The following is a 19,319-nucleotide window of genomic DNA, read 5'->3' as shown; positions in this document are numbered from 1 at the left end:
ATACGTTGCGTGCAAACGGGCATTCCAAAAGGATGTGTCCAACTGTTTCGTGTTGCTGTTTACCTACTGCACAAGCCAGTTCTAACTGCACTTTCTTCGAGTGGAGGTTGTCTCGAGTGGGTAGTAAATTAGAGCAATCGCCACAAAAATGGACGAACTTTTGGTGGTGTGTTGAGGGACCATACCGTCTTCCACAGTGTTCTAACAGCAACTGCATCAGACTAGTCCCCAGTCGAGGGGTGCAGCATTCTCAGTGCCCCATAATACGCTGATTTAACTGTGAAAATATTGGATTTGTTCTCCTTCCAAACTAACACGTCCTTTGACTGCAAGTTGGGCAAGGGAATACTTAAGATGTCAGCACGTGTATGTGGCTCAAACCAGCAAGCCAACTTAGACATGTCCCACTGTCCAGTGTCTTCGTCAACTAGCTCCCTTACTTTCATCACAACTCCATCTCTGCAAAAACACAGTGGCTGTGGCAACCATTGATGTTCTGATACCTTTATAGAAGTTCCACTACCCACCTTCCATCTAGCTCTTGTCAGAAGAACCTCCCTAGCTTTCAGAAGATTTCTCCAAACAAATGATGGGCTATTCCCCAACTCTGCTTCCAAAAAAGAAACGTTTGGAAAATACCTAGCTTTATAAACCTTGAAGAACAGAGAGCTTTGATGGTTGAGAAGCCTCCATGCCTGTTTGGCCAGCATTGCCAAGTTAAAGGCCTGAATATCACGAAAGCCCATTCCTCCAGATTTCTTCGGCTCACACAACCGTTTCCAACTAGGCCAGTGTATTTTCTTTTCATTGCTCGTTTGTCCCCACCAGTATTTTGCTAAGACAAAGTTAATATCACCACAAAGAGCTTTTGGTAGCTGGAACAAACTCATTGAATACGTCGGAATCGCCTTTGCTGCGGTTTTAATTAAAACCTCCCTTCCTGCTTTCGAAATGTACTTTTCCTTCCAGCCGGTAATCCGCTTAGCTATACGTTCCCGAAGATCGTTGAAAGTGCTCATCTTGTTCTTACCCCCTACCATTGGCAACCCCAGGTGTTTTTCGAATTCAGTCACTATCTGGGCATTAAACATACCTTGGATTTCCTCCGTGATCATTGGCTCGGTGTTTGGGCTAAAAAACAGAGCCGTCTTTTGGCAGTTAATGGCTTGGCTAGAGGCCCACTCACAGGGACGGAGTCAGGACTTAGAACTAGAGAGCAGAAGTATAAAAAAAAAAATGAAACTCCAAATAAACATTCATTTAATAAACCATCAACAAAGAAAAATACAAATTTTTTTTTAAAGATATTACAATGCAATTATTTATGAAAATGGAACTCGTCGTCTATTTAAATCTTCGAAATCATCTATGATTGAATCTGCACTAATTGTCGCAGTAATGTCCCTTTTAATGAATAACATCATAGTGTCTAACAAAAACTTATCTTCCATTTTGTTGCGAAGGTTAGTTTTGATGACATTCATAGCTGAAAATGATCGCTCTATAGTTGTAGTAGAAACGGGAAGAGTAAGCACAAGTTTGACCACTCTACAAATAAGTGGATAGATTTCTGATTTTCTAGTTCTCACCATCCATTGGCACAATTCAGAAATATTTTTCAAATTCTTAAACCCTGAATGCTGAACTACATCATACTTATAAAGATCAAGTTTCTTTTTCAAATCATTCTTTTCATCATCTGTGAAGTCTATTGGATAAAATTTATCTACCAATGAACAAATATCACTAACTCGAAAAGATTCATATGTCTCTCAAGGGTCTAGAGCTGAGCTAAGCGTAAGTAACTCCATGGCATGCTCGCTAAACCGATGATTTAGTTCCTGTAATTGAGAATCTATTCTTGCATTAAAAATATCTACTTTATAATAATGCTCATTTTTAAAATCCTCTTGTTGTTGACGAGATCGACCAAATCTTGCAACATAACGAGCATTTATATCAGGGACATCTATACCACGTTTCTTACAAAATGATATCACAGTAGCTAGTAAGTCATCCCATTTCTCATCTATAAATTGTTGAATAAGCTTTTTAGTGGATGAAACTAAATGCATAGCATTTAAAATGTTTTGTGATTGGTTTTGCAAAGCTTGACAAAGTTTATTAGTGATCCCCATAGTTTCATTAACAAAATGTAAGATGAAGACAAATTCAAATGAAATTAATACCTCATAAGCGGACTCTGCTTCTACTTTTTGTGAAGAATTTCCTTCATCCATGATTTTCAATAGAACTTCACATGTTGGACTAAACAACTTTATCAAGCTAGAAACCGATTTATAATGCGAACCCCAACGAGTATCTCCAGGTTGCTGTAAAGTAACAATCTGATTAAGTCCTTTCCCAGTCTCAAGCTCTTCAATATCAATCAAATATGCAATGTCAAAAGCTCTAGCAATTTTTAATTGCTCAATACGTTTGCATGAAGCACGAGTATTATTGATAACCAAAATCAATTTATTGAAAAATCTATTAAGAGGGACAATTGCTTTCGATGCTCCTACTAATGCCAATTGTAAGCGATGTGCAAAACAATGAATGTAGTAAGCATATGGACAATCATTCAAAATCAAAGCTTGTAATTCATTCCACTCACCCCGCATGTTGCTTGCACCATCATATCCTTGCCCCCGAATGTTTTGGATATCTAAGCACTGATTAGAGAGCAAATAATATATCTCCTTTTAAGGGTTATTGCTGCAATGTCAACAACATGAACAATCCCATAAAATCGTTCTTGCACAACATATTTTAAAACCACAGCCATTTGCTTTTTCATGGACTCATCACGAGCTTCATCAACCAATATGCAAAACTTTGCATCGCCAATTTCTTCCCTAATTGCCTTCTTCACTCTGGTTGAAATAACATGTAGAATTTCTTTTTGAATTTCAGGTGATGTGTAGGTGGCATTTTTTGGAGCTTTTGCCATTATTTCAACAACATTATTATTATTGCCCACCATCAAATCCAATGTCGTAAGAAAGTTTCCCCGATTGGTTGAAGTAGAGCTTTCATCTCGACCTCTAAAAGCAATAGCTTGCAAGGCAAGATGTCGAACAACATCAATTGAAGCCTTCAATCGTACTCGATTATTTACAATTTGTACTGAAATGAAATTGTCCACTACCCTGTCTATGTGTTGAGACTGGTTCATGAAATCCTGACACGCTTTATGGGCAAATCTATGAGTGGAGTTAAGATCTTTCCCCATATGAAGACTAAAAGAATAGCTTTCACAATTTCTCACTTTCTTCCAATTCTTAAATCCGTTAACTGTGAATGCATTTTGTTCATCATGCCCAGTTGGCTTATGAAAGAGAAAGCAGAGTAGACAAAAAGCGGCATCTTTTTTAGGAGAATATTCAAGCCATGGCTTAAAGCGATCATCTTCATACCAAGAAACTTGAAAGTTTCGACCCTTCTCAGATTTTAAAATTTTTTTAAAACGAGGCTGGTATGGACCCAACATAATGTAACGTTGCCGAATCTCATCTCGTTGATCAACATGATAAGTATATATTTGTCTACGCAATCCAGGATCACGTTCTAATTGCACCGAACTCATATCAACCTTTTGAAATTTTGTTTGAGAATTTTCCTCAATAGGGACATCAAGATTTTCCTCAACAGGTTTATCAGGATTTTCCTCAATTGGGATGTCGAGATTTTACTCAATTGGGGCATTAGGATTTTCCTCAACATTAGTGGTTGGCAATGTTGCACCACTAGTATTAGCTTCTAAACTATTTGAGGCTTTTCTTTTGAAAAAATCAAATATGGTAGTTGACTTTTTCATAATCTACAAATAAAATATAATTTGAAATTATTATGTTATTATATGGTCAATAATCTATAATCATTACACACAATAAACAAACACTATACACACAAATATTCAACAACGGACCAATAAATTTTAAAATTACAAATAATCTTTTTAATAATTTACCCAACTTTAATGTTTTAAAAGACACTACCTAATAGACAAAAACACTAAAGACAAGACTAAAAAAAAAATCACAAATGACAAAACATCACACCCACATGCTATTGCTAAAAACAAAACTTTAAAAAAAAAATTACAAAACATTAATGGCGAGAGTTGATGTTGCGTGTGGGGTTGTGTAATTGTGTTTGTCAATTGTCAGATGAGACCTTTTCATGTATAAAATAATATAAACTATGGGCAAAAGACAAAGATGAAAGATGGGTTAGTGATATTTTTACCTCTCTTCTAACTCTCTCTCTACTCTCTGCTTAAAGTCTGTCCGTCCCAACTCCCAGGCTCCAGGCCCAGCTTCCCTGACTGCTAACTCCCTCTCTAGTCCCTGCGCTTAGTTGCTCTGTGTTCTCTTTTAAGTTTTCTTTACAACTTACAAGCCCACAACAATATCAAGTGTCAACAATCAACACATTACGAAAAGTAAATCATCCCAAACAAAGATTCAATATGAGATGAGACATGAGAGGATACCTTTGCTTTTGCCGCTGGCTGCCGAATTCCTCTCATCATTCCTGTCATTCAGGCTTAATGGTCTTTCTCAATTTACTAACTTTTTTCTACCCATATTGTTGGGCTTCTTCTTGCTATTGGGCTTTTCCAAAATGAGCACCAACATTAATCTAAACTATAAAATACATTTATTAAATCCATTAGAAATTGGTTTTGAGGATTCCACTTTTTATGGTATAAAAGGTGATGAATACCCAACATTTGAAGAAGAAAAAAAAAACCATGTGTGACCTAAAGAAAATCATAGGCCTTCCTATATACATTGGAGTAAAGAGTTGTACAGCTTCAATAAAATTTTGAAAAAGAAGTACTTTTTTCTTTGAGGAAAAAAGAAAAGAAAAAGATAAGTACTAAATAGTAGTAAATACCAACAATAGTCGTTCTGTAATCAATATACAAAAGCAGATCATCAGGTAAAAAAATTATATTACATACTTTGCATTATACTCCAATTAATTTAATTTTTCATATATTCTCACTATGTTTTATTTTGGGATTCTTCTTAAAATATGGTCTAATTTATAAAATAATGCTACAGACACAAACTATTATACAAAACGCTAAACTTCAAGTTAATTGGATTATTTAGACAATAGTAATATATATGAACCCCCGACATACGTAAGGGCCAAAATTCATTTGGGTTAGTTTGGCAATCAATGCACACCTCACTAGGAGAAAAAACTCTAGTTGGGCTTGTGAAATTCTAAAAAAGTCTGTCATATCCCACTAAGAAGTGTTTTTTTTTTTGGTAACTCTAAGAAGTCAAGTTGCAAGCATCAAATTTCCATAATGCTTGAAACTCGAGTTTAAAAAAAAAGTGCTACTTAGCAAAATAAATTTGGCTGAATATGAATTTGCTACATCAACAGTTTGTAAAAATATTATAAAATAGTTTATGTATGTAGTATTGCTCCTAATTTGTAAACAATACTGATGGGGTACGATAAAATACGAACTCTAGCATCGTCCATGGAGGTCGTCCAGGACAAGGCTAGGAAAGCAAATGATGTAAAGAACCTCGTCCATAAGAAGCTCGTCTTTTCAGGAGGATGCTTGGACGAGGTTCGCCTGGTCAAGTGTTACCAAACTTCACCATCTCGCCCAAGGATGCCGTCAACCTCGTCCTGGGTAAGGTCGTCCCTAGGGGAACGACCTTCTTGGGAAGCGGGGTACGCTCGACAACAGGACCTTTGGACGAACCTTTAGCACTTAGGTAAAATTCCTGAATGTGTACTACAACTCCTTATTGCACGCATAACTTTCAGTGACCGTTGTGTGAGAAAAACGCAACTCCTAAGCAGTTGTGGAAGTTATCCTTGAACCTTCACACTTCCTCAAATCCAAGAGAGGTTATGAACTTGATAACTGTCTTTAAGATGCTATATAAATGCTTATTCAGACAAAACAAGGGTACTTTTTCACATTTTTCAAAAAGTTGGTACTCCAAAAATATAAAGAAAAAACTAACTTTGCCATCGAAGGGTTCTTGGCCAGCGACCCCGGTCACCTTTGATCGCTTTTCTTTCTTTTTTAGGTCATCGAGAGCAAGTAGTCATTTTAAGTCCGAAACATCCAGTCCACTGATTTTCTTCGCATTATCAAATACTAATAATAACTTTCCCAAGTTATCTTTATTATTTACTTCTTTAAAAAGTCAAATATTTTCTTATTCATACTCCCACGAAGGAAAATCTATTAAAGGAAAATCTATTAAAGTAAAATTCTCATAATAATTACTTTAAGAAAATATTGTCATAATAACTCCACTTTTTCTTTTTCCTTTTTCATTTTATAAAAAAAAAGAAGGTAAATTACAAATTACATCCCTAGAGTTTAAGATTAACTGAATTTTACATCTCAAAGTTTCAAAATTTTAATTTTACACCCTAAAATTTGATTCTGTTAGTAAATTATCATCATAATTAGTTTCTGCTATTAAGTAACACATCATCATACTGATGTGTTTTATTTTTTTCAAAATTAACCCCAAAACTAAGCCGTTTAAGTGATGATCAAGTGAAGACTTGGCAGAAGCAATACTAGGGCCCAAAACTTAAAAGACTCTACTCTAGCTTAATCGACACTATTCAACCCGAATATGATAAATAAAAAAACAGAAACCATAACCCCACAAACCCAGTGACCTCCCTTTACCCAATCCCCTCGGCTTGTGTGAACTCAGGTAGACCATCGGCGGCGACGGCGAAGGCTCCAGGCAGCCTTGGTAGCGACGACCGTCATCAAGATTCAGAATAAACAAAAGGCGACACAAACACGTACGTTATAAAACAAGACACACTACACACCAAACGGCACACAAAAACAAATACGTGTTTTTCTTTGTCGATGGCTCTCTTTCATTCTTATCTTGCCATTTGGCTTTTGCTGTTGCTTCTATTTTCTGCCCCAAAGTCACACAAACTTTGTCCAGTGGTACCGTGCCAAACCCACAGTTGGGTTTTCGTCGGCCACTACTCTAGCTACAGGCCAAAAAAAAAAAAAAACCTAAAAATATATAAAAACCTCATGCATGGCGATCATTTTTTTCTCATTCTTTTCCCCGAGTCTTCTGGCACCACATGCTCTCTAGTCTCTGCTGCACAAGCAAACTCTCTCTCTCTCCTGGAGAAGAAAAAGTACCCATCGTCAACACACTTTCCTTACAAAAACCTTAAACTACAAAACTTGAAGATATTTTGGGGAACCAGGAAGTGGGTCTTGGAGATCATAGTCTTCCTCGACCTTTTCATTGCTTCCATCACCAAACCCTGACACCTTCCTCACTTGACAGTAACACTCTCCCAAAATATTATTATTATTATTATTTTTATTTGTTTATTCCCTAAAATATTCCATTGAGATTCACATGGATTCCTCACTCAAAAAATCCTACAAATCCCACAACACTTACAAACACCTCAAAAAGCTCTCCGAAAAATCCAACCACAGCCACGAACAGCTCCCTATGCTCTTCAATAACGACGGCCCAAGGCGAGCCGTTGATTTGTCTGACCACCACAGCCACCGCGGCGAAGAAGAAGTCATTGTCAAGATCGACGACCGAGATTCCTCGGCGACGAAGGGCTCTGAGACTACTGGCGGCAAGATTTGGAGAGCGAGTAGTTACGATTTTTGTAAAGGCCTAGACAAGTCGGGTTTTGATTTCGCGCGACGCGGCAGCGGCAGCTTCGACGGCAGCAGCAGCGGCGGCGGCGGCGGTAAGAATAGTAATGCGGTGGCGGCGGAGGAGGAGGAGAAAGATCCGCCGTCCAAATTGATCAAGCAGTTCTTGCACAAGCAAAAGGCTTCAGGCGAGATGTCGTTGGACATGGATTTGGAAATGGACGAGCTCTGCGTCGAAAACGACAGGAAATTGCCTCCCGTTTCCGAGTCCCCCCTCAAAGCGACACCCTCGAGAGAAACCCCCACCTCCAACAAAAACAACAACGACTCAGTACGACGCCGTTTTAGCCACGACGACAACAATAACAACAACAATGACGCGGTGACGTGGACGTCAAACGCGTCGGTTCATAGGAAATCGAGCTTGTTGAGACCGAAAAATCGGTCGAGGTTGATGGACCCGCCGCCCGCTGAAATGGAAAAGCAGTCGGGTCAGGTCCGATCCGGGATGTTGCAGAAAATAGACGACGAAGACGACGACCCATTTTTGGAAGATGATATGCCGAACGAGTTCAAAGGTGGGAATGTAAATGCATGGACTATTTTGCAATGGCTGAGCTTGGTTGTGATTATAGGAGCTTTGGCTTGCACGCTTAGCCTACAGTTCTTGTGGCACATGAACGTGTGGAAATTGAGACTGTGGAAATGGGAAGTTTTGGTTTTGGTTTTGATTTGTGGGAGATTGGTTTCTGGGTGGGGGATTAGGATTATAGTGTTTTTTATTGAAAGGAATTTCCTTTTGCGTAAAAGGGTGCTTTACTTTGTATATGGGGTGAGAAAGCCTGTGCAGAATTGTCTTTGGTTGGGACTTGTTTTGATGGCTTGGCATTTATTGTTTGATAAGAAGGTTGAGAGGGAGACAAAGAGTGATAAGCTTAGGTATTTTACTAAGTTTTTGGTTTGTATGTTGGTGGGTACCTTGGTTTGGATGGTTAAGACACTTGTGGTTAAGGTTTTAGCTTCATCTTTCCATGTGAGTACTTATTTCGATAGGATTCACGAGTCTTTGTTTAATCAGTATGTGATCGAGACATTGTCTGGGCCGCCTTTGATTGAGATACAGAACGCGGAGGATGATGAGTTTAGTTTTGTTGATGAGGTTAGGCAGTTGCAAAATGCGGGTGCTACTATGCCCCCGGATTTGAAGGCGGATGCTTTTCCTTCGATGAAGAGTGGAAGGGGTATTGGGAGTGGTGGGCTGCAGAGGAGTCCGAAAGCGAGGAGTGGGAAGTTGTCAAGGATAATGTCGATGAAGGGGCATGAGGGGATAGCTATTGATCATTTACATAAGTTGAATCCTAAGAATGTGTCAGCGTGGAATATGAGGAGGTTGATGAGGATTGTGAGGCATGGGACAATTACCACATTGGATGAGCAGATATTGGAAACTGCCCCTTCTGGGGACGATGATTTTTCTACGCAGATTAGGAGTGAAGTTGAGGCGAAAGCCGCAGCAAAGAAAATATTTCAGAATGTTGCTAAGCACGGGTCCAAGTAAGTCCTTATGCCTTCGACATTGATTCAATTGTTGTCCATCAATTTACATCATGTGATGTGATGATTGCTTCTCCATTTGAAACTTCTTTTATTGCAATGTTGCCTTATTTACTTTCATCGCGTGTACTTGAACTTATGTGATGAATTTTGTTATTAATTGTTGCTTCCTGATATGGAAAACTATGAGTCATTCTGTTTCTTGTTCAATTTACTTTGTTATATTTGTTAAATAGATGGAGAACGTATGATGCTGTTGTAATTATCATTAACTTGATTACTCATGCATATATGATGTCACTCTTCCTAATCAATTTCAATGAACTGTTTCTCTGTCAGGTTTATCTACATGGAGGACTTGATGCGTTTCTTGCGAGAAGATGAGGCTGTGAAAACCTTGAGTCTCTTTGAAGGAGCCTTTGAGACCAGGAGAATCAGTAAATCATCCTTGAAGAACTGGGTGGTAAGGATTGGGCAAGAAATGGTTTAATTTTTATTGCTTTTTTTCCTTTTTCTTGGTCAATGCTAGAAGTGAATCTCTTAGTCGATAAGTTGGAATAATCATAATTTACAATATATAAATTTCACCATGACAGAAGTTTGTTTGTGCATTCCTCTGCATGCGTTTTTGTTACTCTTTACCTTTCAGGCAAGGTTCAAGCATCAGGGAACTCAGAAGCCTGGCAGTGAAATCTGCGGCCACATAGATTGAGCATTGATCATTTAGTTGATCACAGCAGTTTTAGATTGGGATATACAAATTTTTAGAAGCCTGGTCTATAAAAAAACTGATTAGAGCATCAATGCTCTACACACTTATGGTGATTTCCTCTCATTTGAACATGCCATCAATAAAGGCTGCTTAGAAAGATTTGATGAAAATGTCGTTTTTTAAGGTTTTAAATCTTTGCTATGTTCTTTTGGCCATAAGAAAATTAAACTCTTCAAACAATGTCTATTTTCATATTATGTGGATGCCCTTTTAAAAATTATCTTGATTTTGACAAATTTGTGTTTGTGTTTTACTCGGTGCTTATAATGGTAATTATTTGATTGTTCCAGGTCAATGCCTTCAGAGAGCGAAGAGCACTTGCTTTGAGTCGATAAGTTGTAATAATCATGATTTACAATATATAAGTTTCACCATTACAAAAGTTTGTTTGTGCATTCCTCTGCATGCGTTTTTGTTACTCTTTACCTTTCAAGCCAGGTTCAAACATCAGGGAACTCAGAAGCCTGGCAGTGAAATCTGCAGCCACATATATTGAGCATTGATCATATAGTCTTGGTCATAAGAAATTTAAACTCTTCAAACAATGTCTATTTTCATATTATGTGGATGCCTTTTTAAAAGTTATCTTGATTTTGACAAAGTTGTGTTTGTGTTTTACTCGGTGCTTATAATGGTAATGTATTTCATTGTTCCAGGTCAATGCCTTCAAAGACCGAAGAGCACTCGCTTTGACGTTGAATGATACCAAAACAGCTGTGAACAAGCTTCATCTAGTGCTGAAAATTCTAGTTGGCATTGGCATATTTGTGGTTTGGCTTCTGATATTGGGAATTGCCACAATTAAAATTCTGCTCTACATAAGCTCTCAGCTCGTCCTCGTTGCATTTATTTTTGGAAACACCTGCAAGACAGTATTTGAAGCAATCATCTTCTTATTTGTAATGCATCCATATGATGTGGGAGATAGGTGTGAAATTGAAGGGATTCAGGTAAGTTTCCATCTTTTACTGTGTTAATATCTTACAAGTTTTTGCCCTTTTATGTGTGGGGACTAATATGTTCTAAAATAAATTTCAGATGGTTGTAGAAGAAATGAACATCTTGACTACCGTATTTCTGAGATATGACAATACAAAGCTCATTTACCCAAACAGTGTTCTTGCTACTAAGCCCATCAATAACTTCTATCGTAGTCCTGACATGGGAGATGCCATTGAATTCTGTGTCCATATAGCAACACCTGCAGATACGATTGCAGCTATGAGGCAAAGAATAATTAGGTATGTGCAAAATGATTTATGGCTGGGTCACTATGATTCATGCCTAGGCCACTTTACGTTGACCGTACACCTGCTAGGTAAGTATCTGAGTTGATGATACTTTTCTTCATTTATTGTTGCCTCTGCAGTCATGTTGAGAGCAAGAAGGAGCACTGGTGTGCTGCACCTATGATTATATTGATGGATTTTGAAGAGTTACACAGACTGAAGTTGGCCTTGTGGCTTACACACAAAATGAACTACCAAGACATGGGTGAGAAGTTTGTAAGGAGATCTCTTTTGATTGAAGAGATGGTTAAGATTTTCCGTGAGCTTGACATTCAATACCGCCTGCTTCCAGTTGACATTAATGTCCGCGACATGCCTCCTGTGATCTCTACCCGGCTTCCAACGACTAGGGTGGAAAGTACGCATTTCAGCGAGGAAACAAGCAAGTTTGCCAACTAATGGTATCTTCATGGTATGCATATGACAGTTGGCAATTGGCTTGCAAGGCACCATTTTCATAGAGTAGCATTCTGTATAAAATGACAGTGATTTTGTGTATGATTCTGTTTAGTTGGCTTATCTTGTTTGAATTTAGTCTTCAGACTTTTATATATTATGAACCTAGTACCTATCAAACTAGAGTAATTTCTTTCTATCTTTTTCGCATTATTCTATTTCTCTTTTGAAACATATGTGAATGGTTTATAGGGAATTTGAGTCTCTCTCTGAACGTAAGTTCAAATTTGATCTTGGAACTGTTTATTTGACCAATAAACATCAGTTTTTATTATAGTACAATTTGAGAAGGTAAATGTATTTTGGGCTTAATTGGAGTACAAAAGAAGAAGAGGGCCTTGGCCCCAGATGCTATGGAGCACCTTGGGAAGTTTTAACTAATTTGAGTTCTAAATTTTAATACCAAAGCAATCCTTTTTTTCCTCCTCAACCATTTCTTAATAGAGTTTGGTTGGGATGAAACAGGGCACAGAACAGCTCAAAACTGCATTGGAAAGGGAGGTTTTAAAACTTGAGGTAATTTCTTGCAACTTATTTCTGCTTTCAAGTATGATAGCTGGCAATAAGCACTCTCTTTTACCATGTCAACTTACCATCTATATTTTCCTCTTTATTCTTTATTCTCCTTCCCCTTGTCAATTATATTATGAACAATGCATCCATAATCAGTTTGGAATTTGGCATTGCTATGCAGAGGCAGGCTTGGCCAAATCCTCAATCATTACCTCCTGTAGGCAAGCTTGATCTAGCAAAGATCAAATGTGAACCTGATCATTTGACAATACCTAATGATGGGACTGATGTATGGGAAATTGATCCTAATCATCTGACGTTTGGAAACAAAATTGCATCTGGGTCATAAGGTGAACTGTAAGTTCACACATACAACTATTATCTTCTTATTTTTGGTTAGGCATACACTAATTTTTTTGTGTTTAGTTAACTAACTTGTTTAGTGGAATCAGCTACAAAGGTACGTATTGTAGTCGGGAAGTAGCTAATAAAGTCCTCAAGCCTGGGGGTGTAAATTCAGATATGCAGAGAGAGTTTGCGTGGGAGGTCTTTATAATGAGGTCTGTTGAACTGTGTTATTTGCTAAATTTTGACCCTGGGATATATGTTCTTCATAGTTCATATCTTGTTTGTTGAGGTTGTGTAACTAGGCTTAATATAATTATTTGTTGGCATTAGAGTTAGTTATGAAGACTTAATTCTGTGGAAAACATGCAGTACAATAAAGGAAACATAGCATTGTGCTTCATATCTTGTTTGTTGAGGTTGTGTAACTAGGCTTAATATAATTATTTGTTGGCATTAAAGATGAAGACTTTATTCTGTGGAAAAACATGCAGTACAATAAAGGAAACATAGCAGTGATTGCCAGTGAACTAAAGTTTTGTTTTAATTATATTTTGTCACCGTTGATCAATGTCAAAATTCAAATTTTAAAAACCCAAATCATATATTTCAACAATGGTATAGAATAGTCTAGTTGAGACTTAGGTGGGTTTTGAGTTCAACTATAGTGCTCATTCTGCTTTTGCACAGCACTTTTACTAATATTGGGTTAGCTTCGTTTTTTGGGAAACAATAAGAAAGTCGGATGTTTTGCTGACAACCTTGAATACTCACTTTTTTGAAACTACATGGATGGCTTAATAACAACCCCAAGGGAGTAGCATAATCGGTTGGGGACCTTTGCCTAATGAAGTGGAGGTCACTACTGTTCCTCTTTCCTTGGGGCCAAAACTTGTTTATCTTAAAAAAAAATGGATGACTTAATGACAACATTATCTACCCTTACTTTCAACTCTTTGTCAATGACTTTAATGAGCTCTGCTTATTTCATGATCTTAAATTTACTTTAATACTTGTTTGATTTCCTTGAGTTATACCAATTGGCTTATGTAAGTAACTATGATGTGATTCTTACTTCAGACTACTTATTAACATTCTTCTCTCTCTCTCTCTCTCTCTCTCTCTCAAACCCAATGACTCTTGAGCTAGTTGAGCTAGAGCACATTGGTGAACGATCTCACATACAATTTAATTATTGTAGTTAATTAGGTTTAGAAATGATTTTATTGCATATCACAATGAAGTAAAAAATGAAACCATTAAATCATCTGCGGAATACAAGCAAAATGTACTTGATTTAAGCATATGGAGATCAAATTCTCAACAAAATGTTCTTAAATTTTCTTTCTGGAAGCCTTGTATTTATATACTAAATTAATCTTAGATATCATTCATTCAAATCCTTTCTTTTCTTTATTCGTCTTTTTTGGAGTTTATATAAGAATGGGAAGAAAATTGAATTGATATTGGTAATAAATTGAAAAGGTTATTTAATTTCTGTATATATATTGTTTGGATGTTTCTATGGAAAGGAAATGAATTTTAAGAAGAGATGGAAGGGAACTTTTTAAAAAAGTCAGATTGTTCTTGCTTTTATTTAGAATCCAAGGAAGGTAATTTCAAAAGGAAAGCTTTTTTGATTGCTTTACATTCTCTTGCCAATAAGCCCTAGCTCAACTGACACCTCCTCCCCTTATATGTTCTATGGAGAGGGTGAGGTTGTGGGTCGCATGTGTAACTGTCCATTAAAAATTGGTACTACATTTCCTTTGATTCTGCCCAAAGTGGGCGTTGAACCCAAAATGGAGCTGAGTGGAATGAAATGAAATGCTACCCATTCCATTCCCTCCCAAATGACATATAATAAACCCATCTAAACAAGGTTAGATGAAGTAGTTTGATAATCTAGCTAACTTCTTTTTATGAGTTGGATGTAAATTAAGTTTTGATCCAACTAAATCCAAAATGTGAAATTGGAAAGCCCTTTAAGCTCTCCTTTTATCCTACATCAAATTTTCCTTACATTAACTTGTATCAACCTTTGAAATTGCGATTAACACCACCACCTGCCTGATTAACTTGTATAAATTCTTCCCTTAGAATTGCCTCTTGATTTCTTTTCTATTTGTTTGCTGTTTCTGCTTTTCTTTGTTCATCATCATGAACAGCTTGTATTTTCCCTTCCTCTTTCATCAATAATATTACTCTTATTACTGATAGTAAAATAAAATAAAACACCACCACCCTCCTGACCTTTGTGCTCCGAGTTGCTCCATCACCAAACTTCAATTTTCCATCACCATAACCTCCATTTTCCCTACCATAATCGATTAATTAATTATTGTACCATTCAAAGTTATAGTTGAGTGAACCAAAAACCATCCCCATTTAACCAATCCCAAGCCCACTCTCACACATAGCATCTTCATTTTCATTGACCCATGTAAACCACTTATGACTTATGAGCAAGCATAACCCATAAGCATTATCTTTAATTTACCTATAAAAAAAGCATTATCTTTATTTCTTTATTAAGACACCTCTTCTAGAAAATGGAAGTGTAGGCTTTGATTTTGATCATGTAACATATAATATGCATCAATTGATGTAGTGCATATAGTGAAGGAAATCTTTACATTTGAAATATTTGTGAAGGATGTGTACGTGTATTTTTCTTACAGTTAACTGGAGAACGGGGTTAATTATATTATTTAATAACAAATAGCAAGAGGTGTATATTTCAGATCTTATCACATGAAAAGCATGAATTGGATTTTGATGTCTTTATCAACATTGTTTTTTTACTTCTTTAAATGTTTGCATTTATAATGTCAGTTCTTGACTTCGCTGTTTTATTTTGGAACACCCCCCCCCCCCCTACCTGGGCGGCAGGATCTACAGTAATTTCTCTATGGAATGCTTGTCTCTTTAGCATACTTTAATAAACTTCTTTTGAACATTACAGAAAAGTACGACATAAGAATGTTGTACAATTCATTGGTGCATGTAGCAAGCCTACAATCTTGTGCATTATAACAGGTGAATTCCAATGCATTTGCAATTTTTATTTGGTTTTTAGTAAAAATAAATTATTATTTTGGTACCTTGTTCTTTTAGAGTTTTTTTATTTTTTATTTTTATAAATGTCATCTCCATCTCAAAGATTTTTATTTTTATTTTTTATTTTTACTTCAGAATATATGTCCAGTGGAAGTGTGTATGACTTTTTACATAAACAAAAGGGAGTTTTCAAGCTTCCATCCTTGATCAGAGTAGCAATTGATGTTTCCAAGGGAATGGACTACTTACATAAAAATAATATAATCCACAGAGATTTGAAGGCTGCTAATCTTTTGATGGATGAAAATGAGGTAAAAGGCATTCAATCTTGTATACTTATCTATGTAGTTTTATATATCTTGTTCATATTTGTTTTGGCGTATTATTTTTGTGCAGAGTGTATTTTAGAAATCCACAATATATAGTTACAGTGCAGATATCCTCATAATTTCTTTGTCTTGATAAGGATCTCTGGTGGTTTAATATTTCAAAAGGTTTTGACCATCTCATACTTGGTAAAATCAGTAGTCTTTCCATCATAGAATGGTCTGTTTGATTTTTATAAATTCCAGCATGTACAAGGCCTTATTTGTGTTTACATAGTAATGGTAGTTTCTTGTCTACCAAGTAGTTGATAAAGAAAGATGCCGCAACTTGTTTGTTTCAGATTTTTACTTGTGCTTAAGTCTGTTATGGGTAGACTGAAATTATTTTACATCCCTAAAACAGTTATTCTACCTTGTTTTCTATCTATATTTGCTTTACTTTTAGAACTACTCCAGCTATATCTAGCGCTTCTGAAATCTCGTGTACCTCAGATCCTACATATACATAATCCATTTGTAACAACCTTTTTTGTTTCTCTCAGTGGTATTACATTATTAAGGAATTTGGATTAATTTTGATGAAGCTTTCACACTCATTCCATGACTGTCTATTGTTCTGCATGCATGTTAAAGAGGTTTTTATAATCTGCTTTGCCTTTCAGGATGTTCAGGTTGCTGATTTTGGGGTTGCTAGAGTAAAAACTCAATCTGGAGTTATGACTGCAGAAGCTGGAACATATCGGTGGATGGCTCCTGAGGTATTAATTTATTTTGTATTAAATCAGGGAGCCTCTAATTATAAGAAGTTGTTTGAAAGTGTTCCAATGTATACTGACATCTGCCTTTCCAAAACCTACATTTTTTTTTAATTATATTTGTTTTTTATGAAATTTTATGTGATGCTTCTTGTTGTGAGAACAGTATGGAATAGCTTATTACAATTTTCAATAACCATGGGATTGTATAGCTATTTTTGAATTTAATGTGTTATGTGGCTACTTTCATCGGGTATGAAGTTACTAAAATTTTCTTTCGAATCCTGCTTATATTATCAATTTCAAGTGGAATATGGGTGACAGTAGAGTAGTAAGTTGTTGTGTTGAGTCTGTTGACCAACTGGTAGAAAAGGAATCCATTTGAAATGGTGGGATAATGTTCTTCCACAGTTGCTAGGCCATATGATCATATTGGATGGGCTTGCATTACATTGTTTTGGACTTCTTGGTCTACCATGATACTGATTTTCAAGGCAATCAACATCTTAGACTTAATTTATAATATTGATAATGAATTTGGTCTCAGGCCAGTGGCTGTAATACAAGACTACGTTTCCAAAATAAGCCTTGTGGATCAGTCGGGAGAAAAATTGTTTTTGAAATCCTGAATATTTTATACAGGACATTCCAGGTTTTTCTGTGAAAACTTCTCTTTGGTGCTGGAAAGGATTGCTCATCCTTCTGTCATGCATGAATTTTTGTTAGATATGATTTTTTTTTTCCTTGTTGTAAAAGAGTGCAAGGAAAAAAGAATTGGAAGGAAAAGAAAAAACAGATTTGATGAGAAGTGGCATACAAGAAAACAGCTAATAGCCATCTAAATTTCTTGCTGTATGAGTTTTGCTTTTTCTTATTATGCATGGATTTATAACATTAATTATTTGCTTGGCAGCAATTGTTTTCCATCTTCTATTAGGAGTGTTTTTCATCTTCTACTAGGAGAGTGATCATTTTGTCATTTTCTTACCAGAGTCATTTTTTGCATTGAAGGTTCTAGAGCATAAGCCTTACGATCACAAGGCTGATGTTTTTAGCTTCGCAATTGTTTTATGGGAGCTACTAACTGGAAAGGTATTGCTTGGTAGTAGCATTTTTTTTCCCTTAATTTTATTGAGTATATCTTGTTTCTTGCATTTGGCCCCTTCAATTAATCAATAAAGTATCTCTTGTTTTTCTTGCCAGCTTCCATATGAATACTTAACCCCATTGCTAGCAGCTGTAGGGGTGGTTCAGAAGGTAAACTAATTTCTGAACGTCATTGTTGAATTAGTGTATTTACCATTTGCCAATGATGTCATGTTTGAACTATATTCAAATCATATCGATCGAAGCTCAAGCTTTGAGACCAGTTACCAAACTGGCTTAGTGCCTACCCTTAATCAAAAATGGGTTGTCTTTATTTGATTGGATGAATATATCTGGTCGTGTAAACATAAATTACATTTTTCTTTGCCATGCTTTCCAGGGTCTACGGCCTATTATCCCAAAGCACACTCATCCAAAGCTTGCTGAGCTGCTTGAGAAATGCTGGCAGCAAGATCCAGCATTAAGACCAGACTTCTCTGAAATTATAGAGATCCTGCAACAAACGGCAAAGGAGGTAAGTTCTTGTAATGAATGCACAACAATGCTTTCAAGCATTTAACTCATACAATTTGTAGTTTAAATTTGGTATGTTCACGGAACAGGTTGGAGACGAAGGAGAGGGAAGGCACAAGGAGAAACCATCTGGAGGGTTCCTGTCTGTTCTTAGAAGGGGTCATCACTAATGAAGACAGATAATAATTCAGTTAATATGGACCGTAGGATTTATCATGCAGACCATTTGTCACTCTTTACGTCAGTATGTACAGTATATTGTTCAAATGATCATCTTTTTCTGATCCTTTCTGATATGTTTACCTCTATCCTTTCTATTAACCGGCCATTCCCTTATGGATATTGTTATACCATGTATCAATTTATGAGCAGGGGTAATGGTTTGGAGGAGAGTAGTTGTAACCATTTACAGATCTTCTGCGGCTTTATAATAAGAAATTACTGATGGGAATTTTTCTTTCACCAGTTCCTGACTTTCACGAGTGATTATGGTGTGTTCAATGGTAAATTGCATTAACACCTCCTGAACTTTCATGCTAATTCACTAGGATTTCCTATACCTTTTTTTTTTCACTGTTAATTTGGATGGAGCATGACAGACGGGGGGCTTATATTAGGGGGGAAAAAGTTCAGGGGGTTCTAGTACGATTTACCCAAAGATTCATTGCGGAAACGAGAACAAAGAAATTTGGACATGTCCCCTGGTGTATGTACAGCTTCCTAGTAACTTCTTTTTGGTGGCTCTCACTAGATGTACTTATTAAGCTGCCTAGAGACAATGGCATAAAGAAAGGTCTCTATGGTCGATATGGATGTAGGGACAGTGCAAAGAGATAAGGATGAACCCATGTTTTATGGTTGGCCAGGATTCTCTATGCCATGCAGCCATTGGAGGTCCAATTTTTTGGTAGCTACTTTAACAGACAATACAACAAACTTGTCCCATTCTTTTCTGCTTTACTGGTG

At 36.6% G+C, this 19,319-nt stretch overlaps 3 protein-coding genes and 1 pseudogene across 4 annotated transcripts; 2 read left to right on the top strand and 2 right to left on the bottom strand.

The window, feature by feature from the left end:
- Positions 1-1,772: 1,772 nt before the first annotated feature.
- LOC142644539 (uncharacterized) lies at positions 1,773-2,624 on the bottom strand. The gene has a single exon (XM_075819126.1). The coding sequence runs from the start codon at positions 2,622-2,624 to the stop codon at positions 1,773-1,775; it is 852 nt and encodes a 283-aa protein (XP_075675241.1).
- A 44-nt stretch (positions 2,625-2,668) lies between these two features.
- On the bottom strand, positions 2,669-3,589 carry LOC142644537 (uncharacterized). Its single transcript, XM_075819125.1, has one exon. The coding sequence runs from the start codon at positions 3,587-3,589 to the stop codon at positions 2,669-2,671; it is 921 nt and encodes a 306-aa protein (XP_075675240.1).
- Positions 3,590-6,675: 3,086 nt separating this feature from the next.
- On the top strand, positions 6,676-12,515 carry LOC142642972 (mechanosensitive ion channel protein 6-like). Of its 2 annotated transcripts, XR_012845780.1 has the most exons (7): positions 6,676-9,217; positions 9,557-9,680; positions 10,646-10,939; positions 11,028-11,230; positions 11,359-11,690; positions 12,200-12,250; positions 12,429-12,515. XR_012845780.1 is itself a non-coding variant. In XM_075817445.1 (5 exons), the coding sequence occupies exons 1-5, from the start codon at positions 7,407-7,409 to the stop codon at positions 11,675-11,677; spliced, it is 2,751 nt and encodes a 916-aa protein (XP_075673560.1). In that variant the 5' UTR covers positions 6,676-7,406; the 3' UTR covers positions 11,678-12,135. The 2 variants fall into 2 exon arrangements, 1 of the variants encoding a protein (XP_075673560.1); XM_075817445.1 differs by lacking the exons at positions 12,200-12,250; positions 12,429-12,515 and having other exon boundaries at positions 11,359-12,135.
- On the top strand, positions 12,191-18,815 carry LOC142642976 (serine/threonine-protein kinase STY46-like; annotated as a pseudogene).
- Positions 18,816-19,319: the final 504 nt, after the last annotated feature.

This window comes from Castanea sativa, chromosome 7 (assembly GCF_040712315.1).
Source record: "Castanea sativa cultivar Marrone di Chiusa Pesio chromosome 7, ASM4071231v1".
Lineage (NCBI taxonomy): Eukaryota > Viridiplantae > Streptophyta > Magnoliopsida > Fagales > Fagaceae > Castanea > Castanea sativa.
This window is presented reverse-complemented; position numbering and strand designations above follow the sequence as displayed.

Bases quoted from the DNA above. Each gene is read 5' to 3' on its own strand.
- LOC142644539 (XM_075819126.1), bottom strand. From the start codon at position 2,624: ATGCGGGGTGAGTGGAATGAATTACAAGCTTTGATTTTGAATGATTGT.
- LOC142644537 (XM_075819125.1), bottom strand. From the start codon at position 3,589: ATGAGTTCGGTGCAATTAGAACGTGATCCTGGATTGCGTAGACAAATA.
- LOC142642972 (XM_075817445.1), top strand. From the start codon at position 7,407: ATGGATTCCTCACTCAAAAAATCCTACAAATCCCACAACACTTACAAA. The intron at 9,681-10,645 runs GTAAGGATTGGG...TCATTGTTCCAG, and splicing joins CATCCTTGAAGAACTGGGTG to GTCAATGCCTTCAAAGACCG. The intron at 11,231-11,358 runs GTATGTGCAAAA...TTGCCTCTGCAG, and splicing joins ATGAGGCAAAGAATAATTAG to TCATGTTGAGAGCAAGAAGG.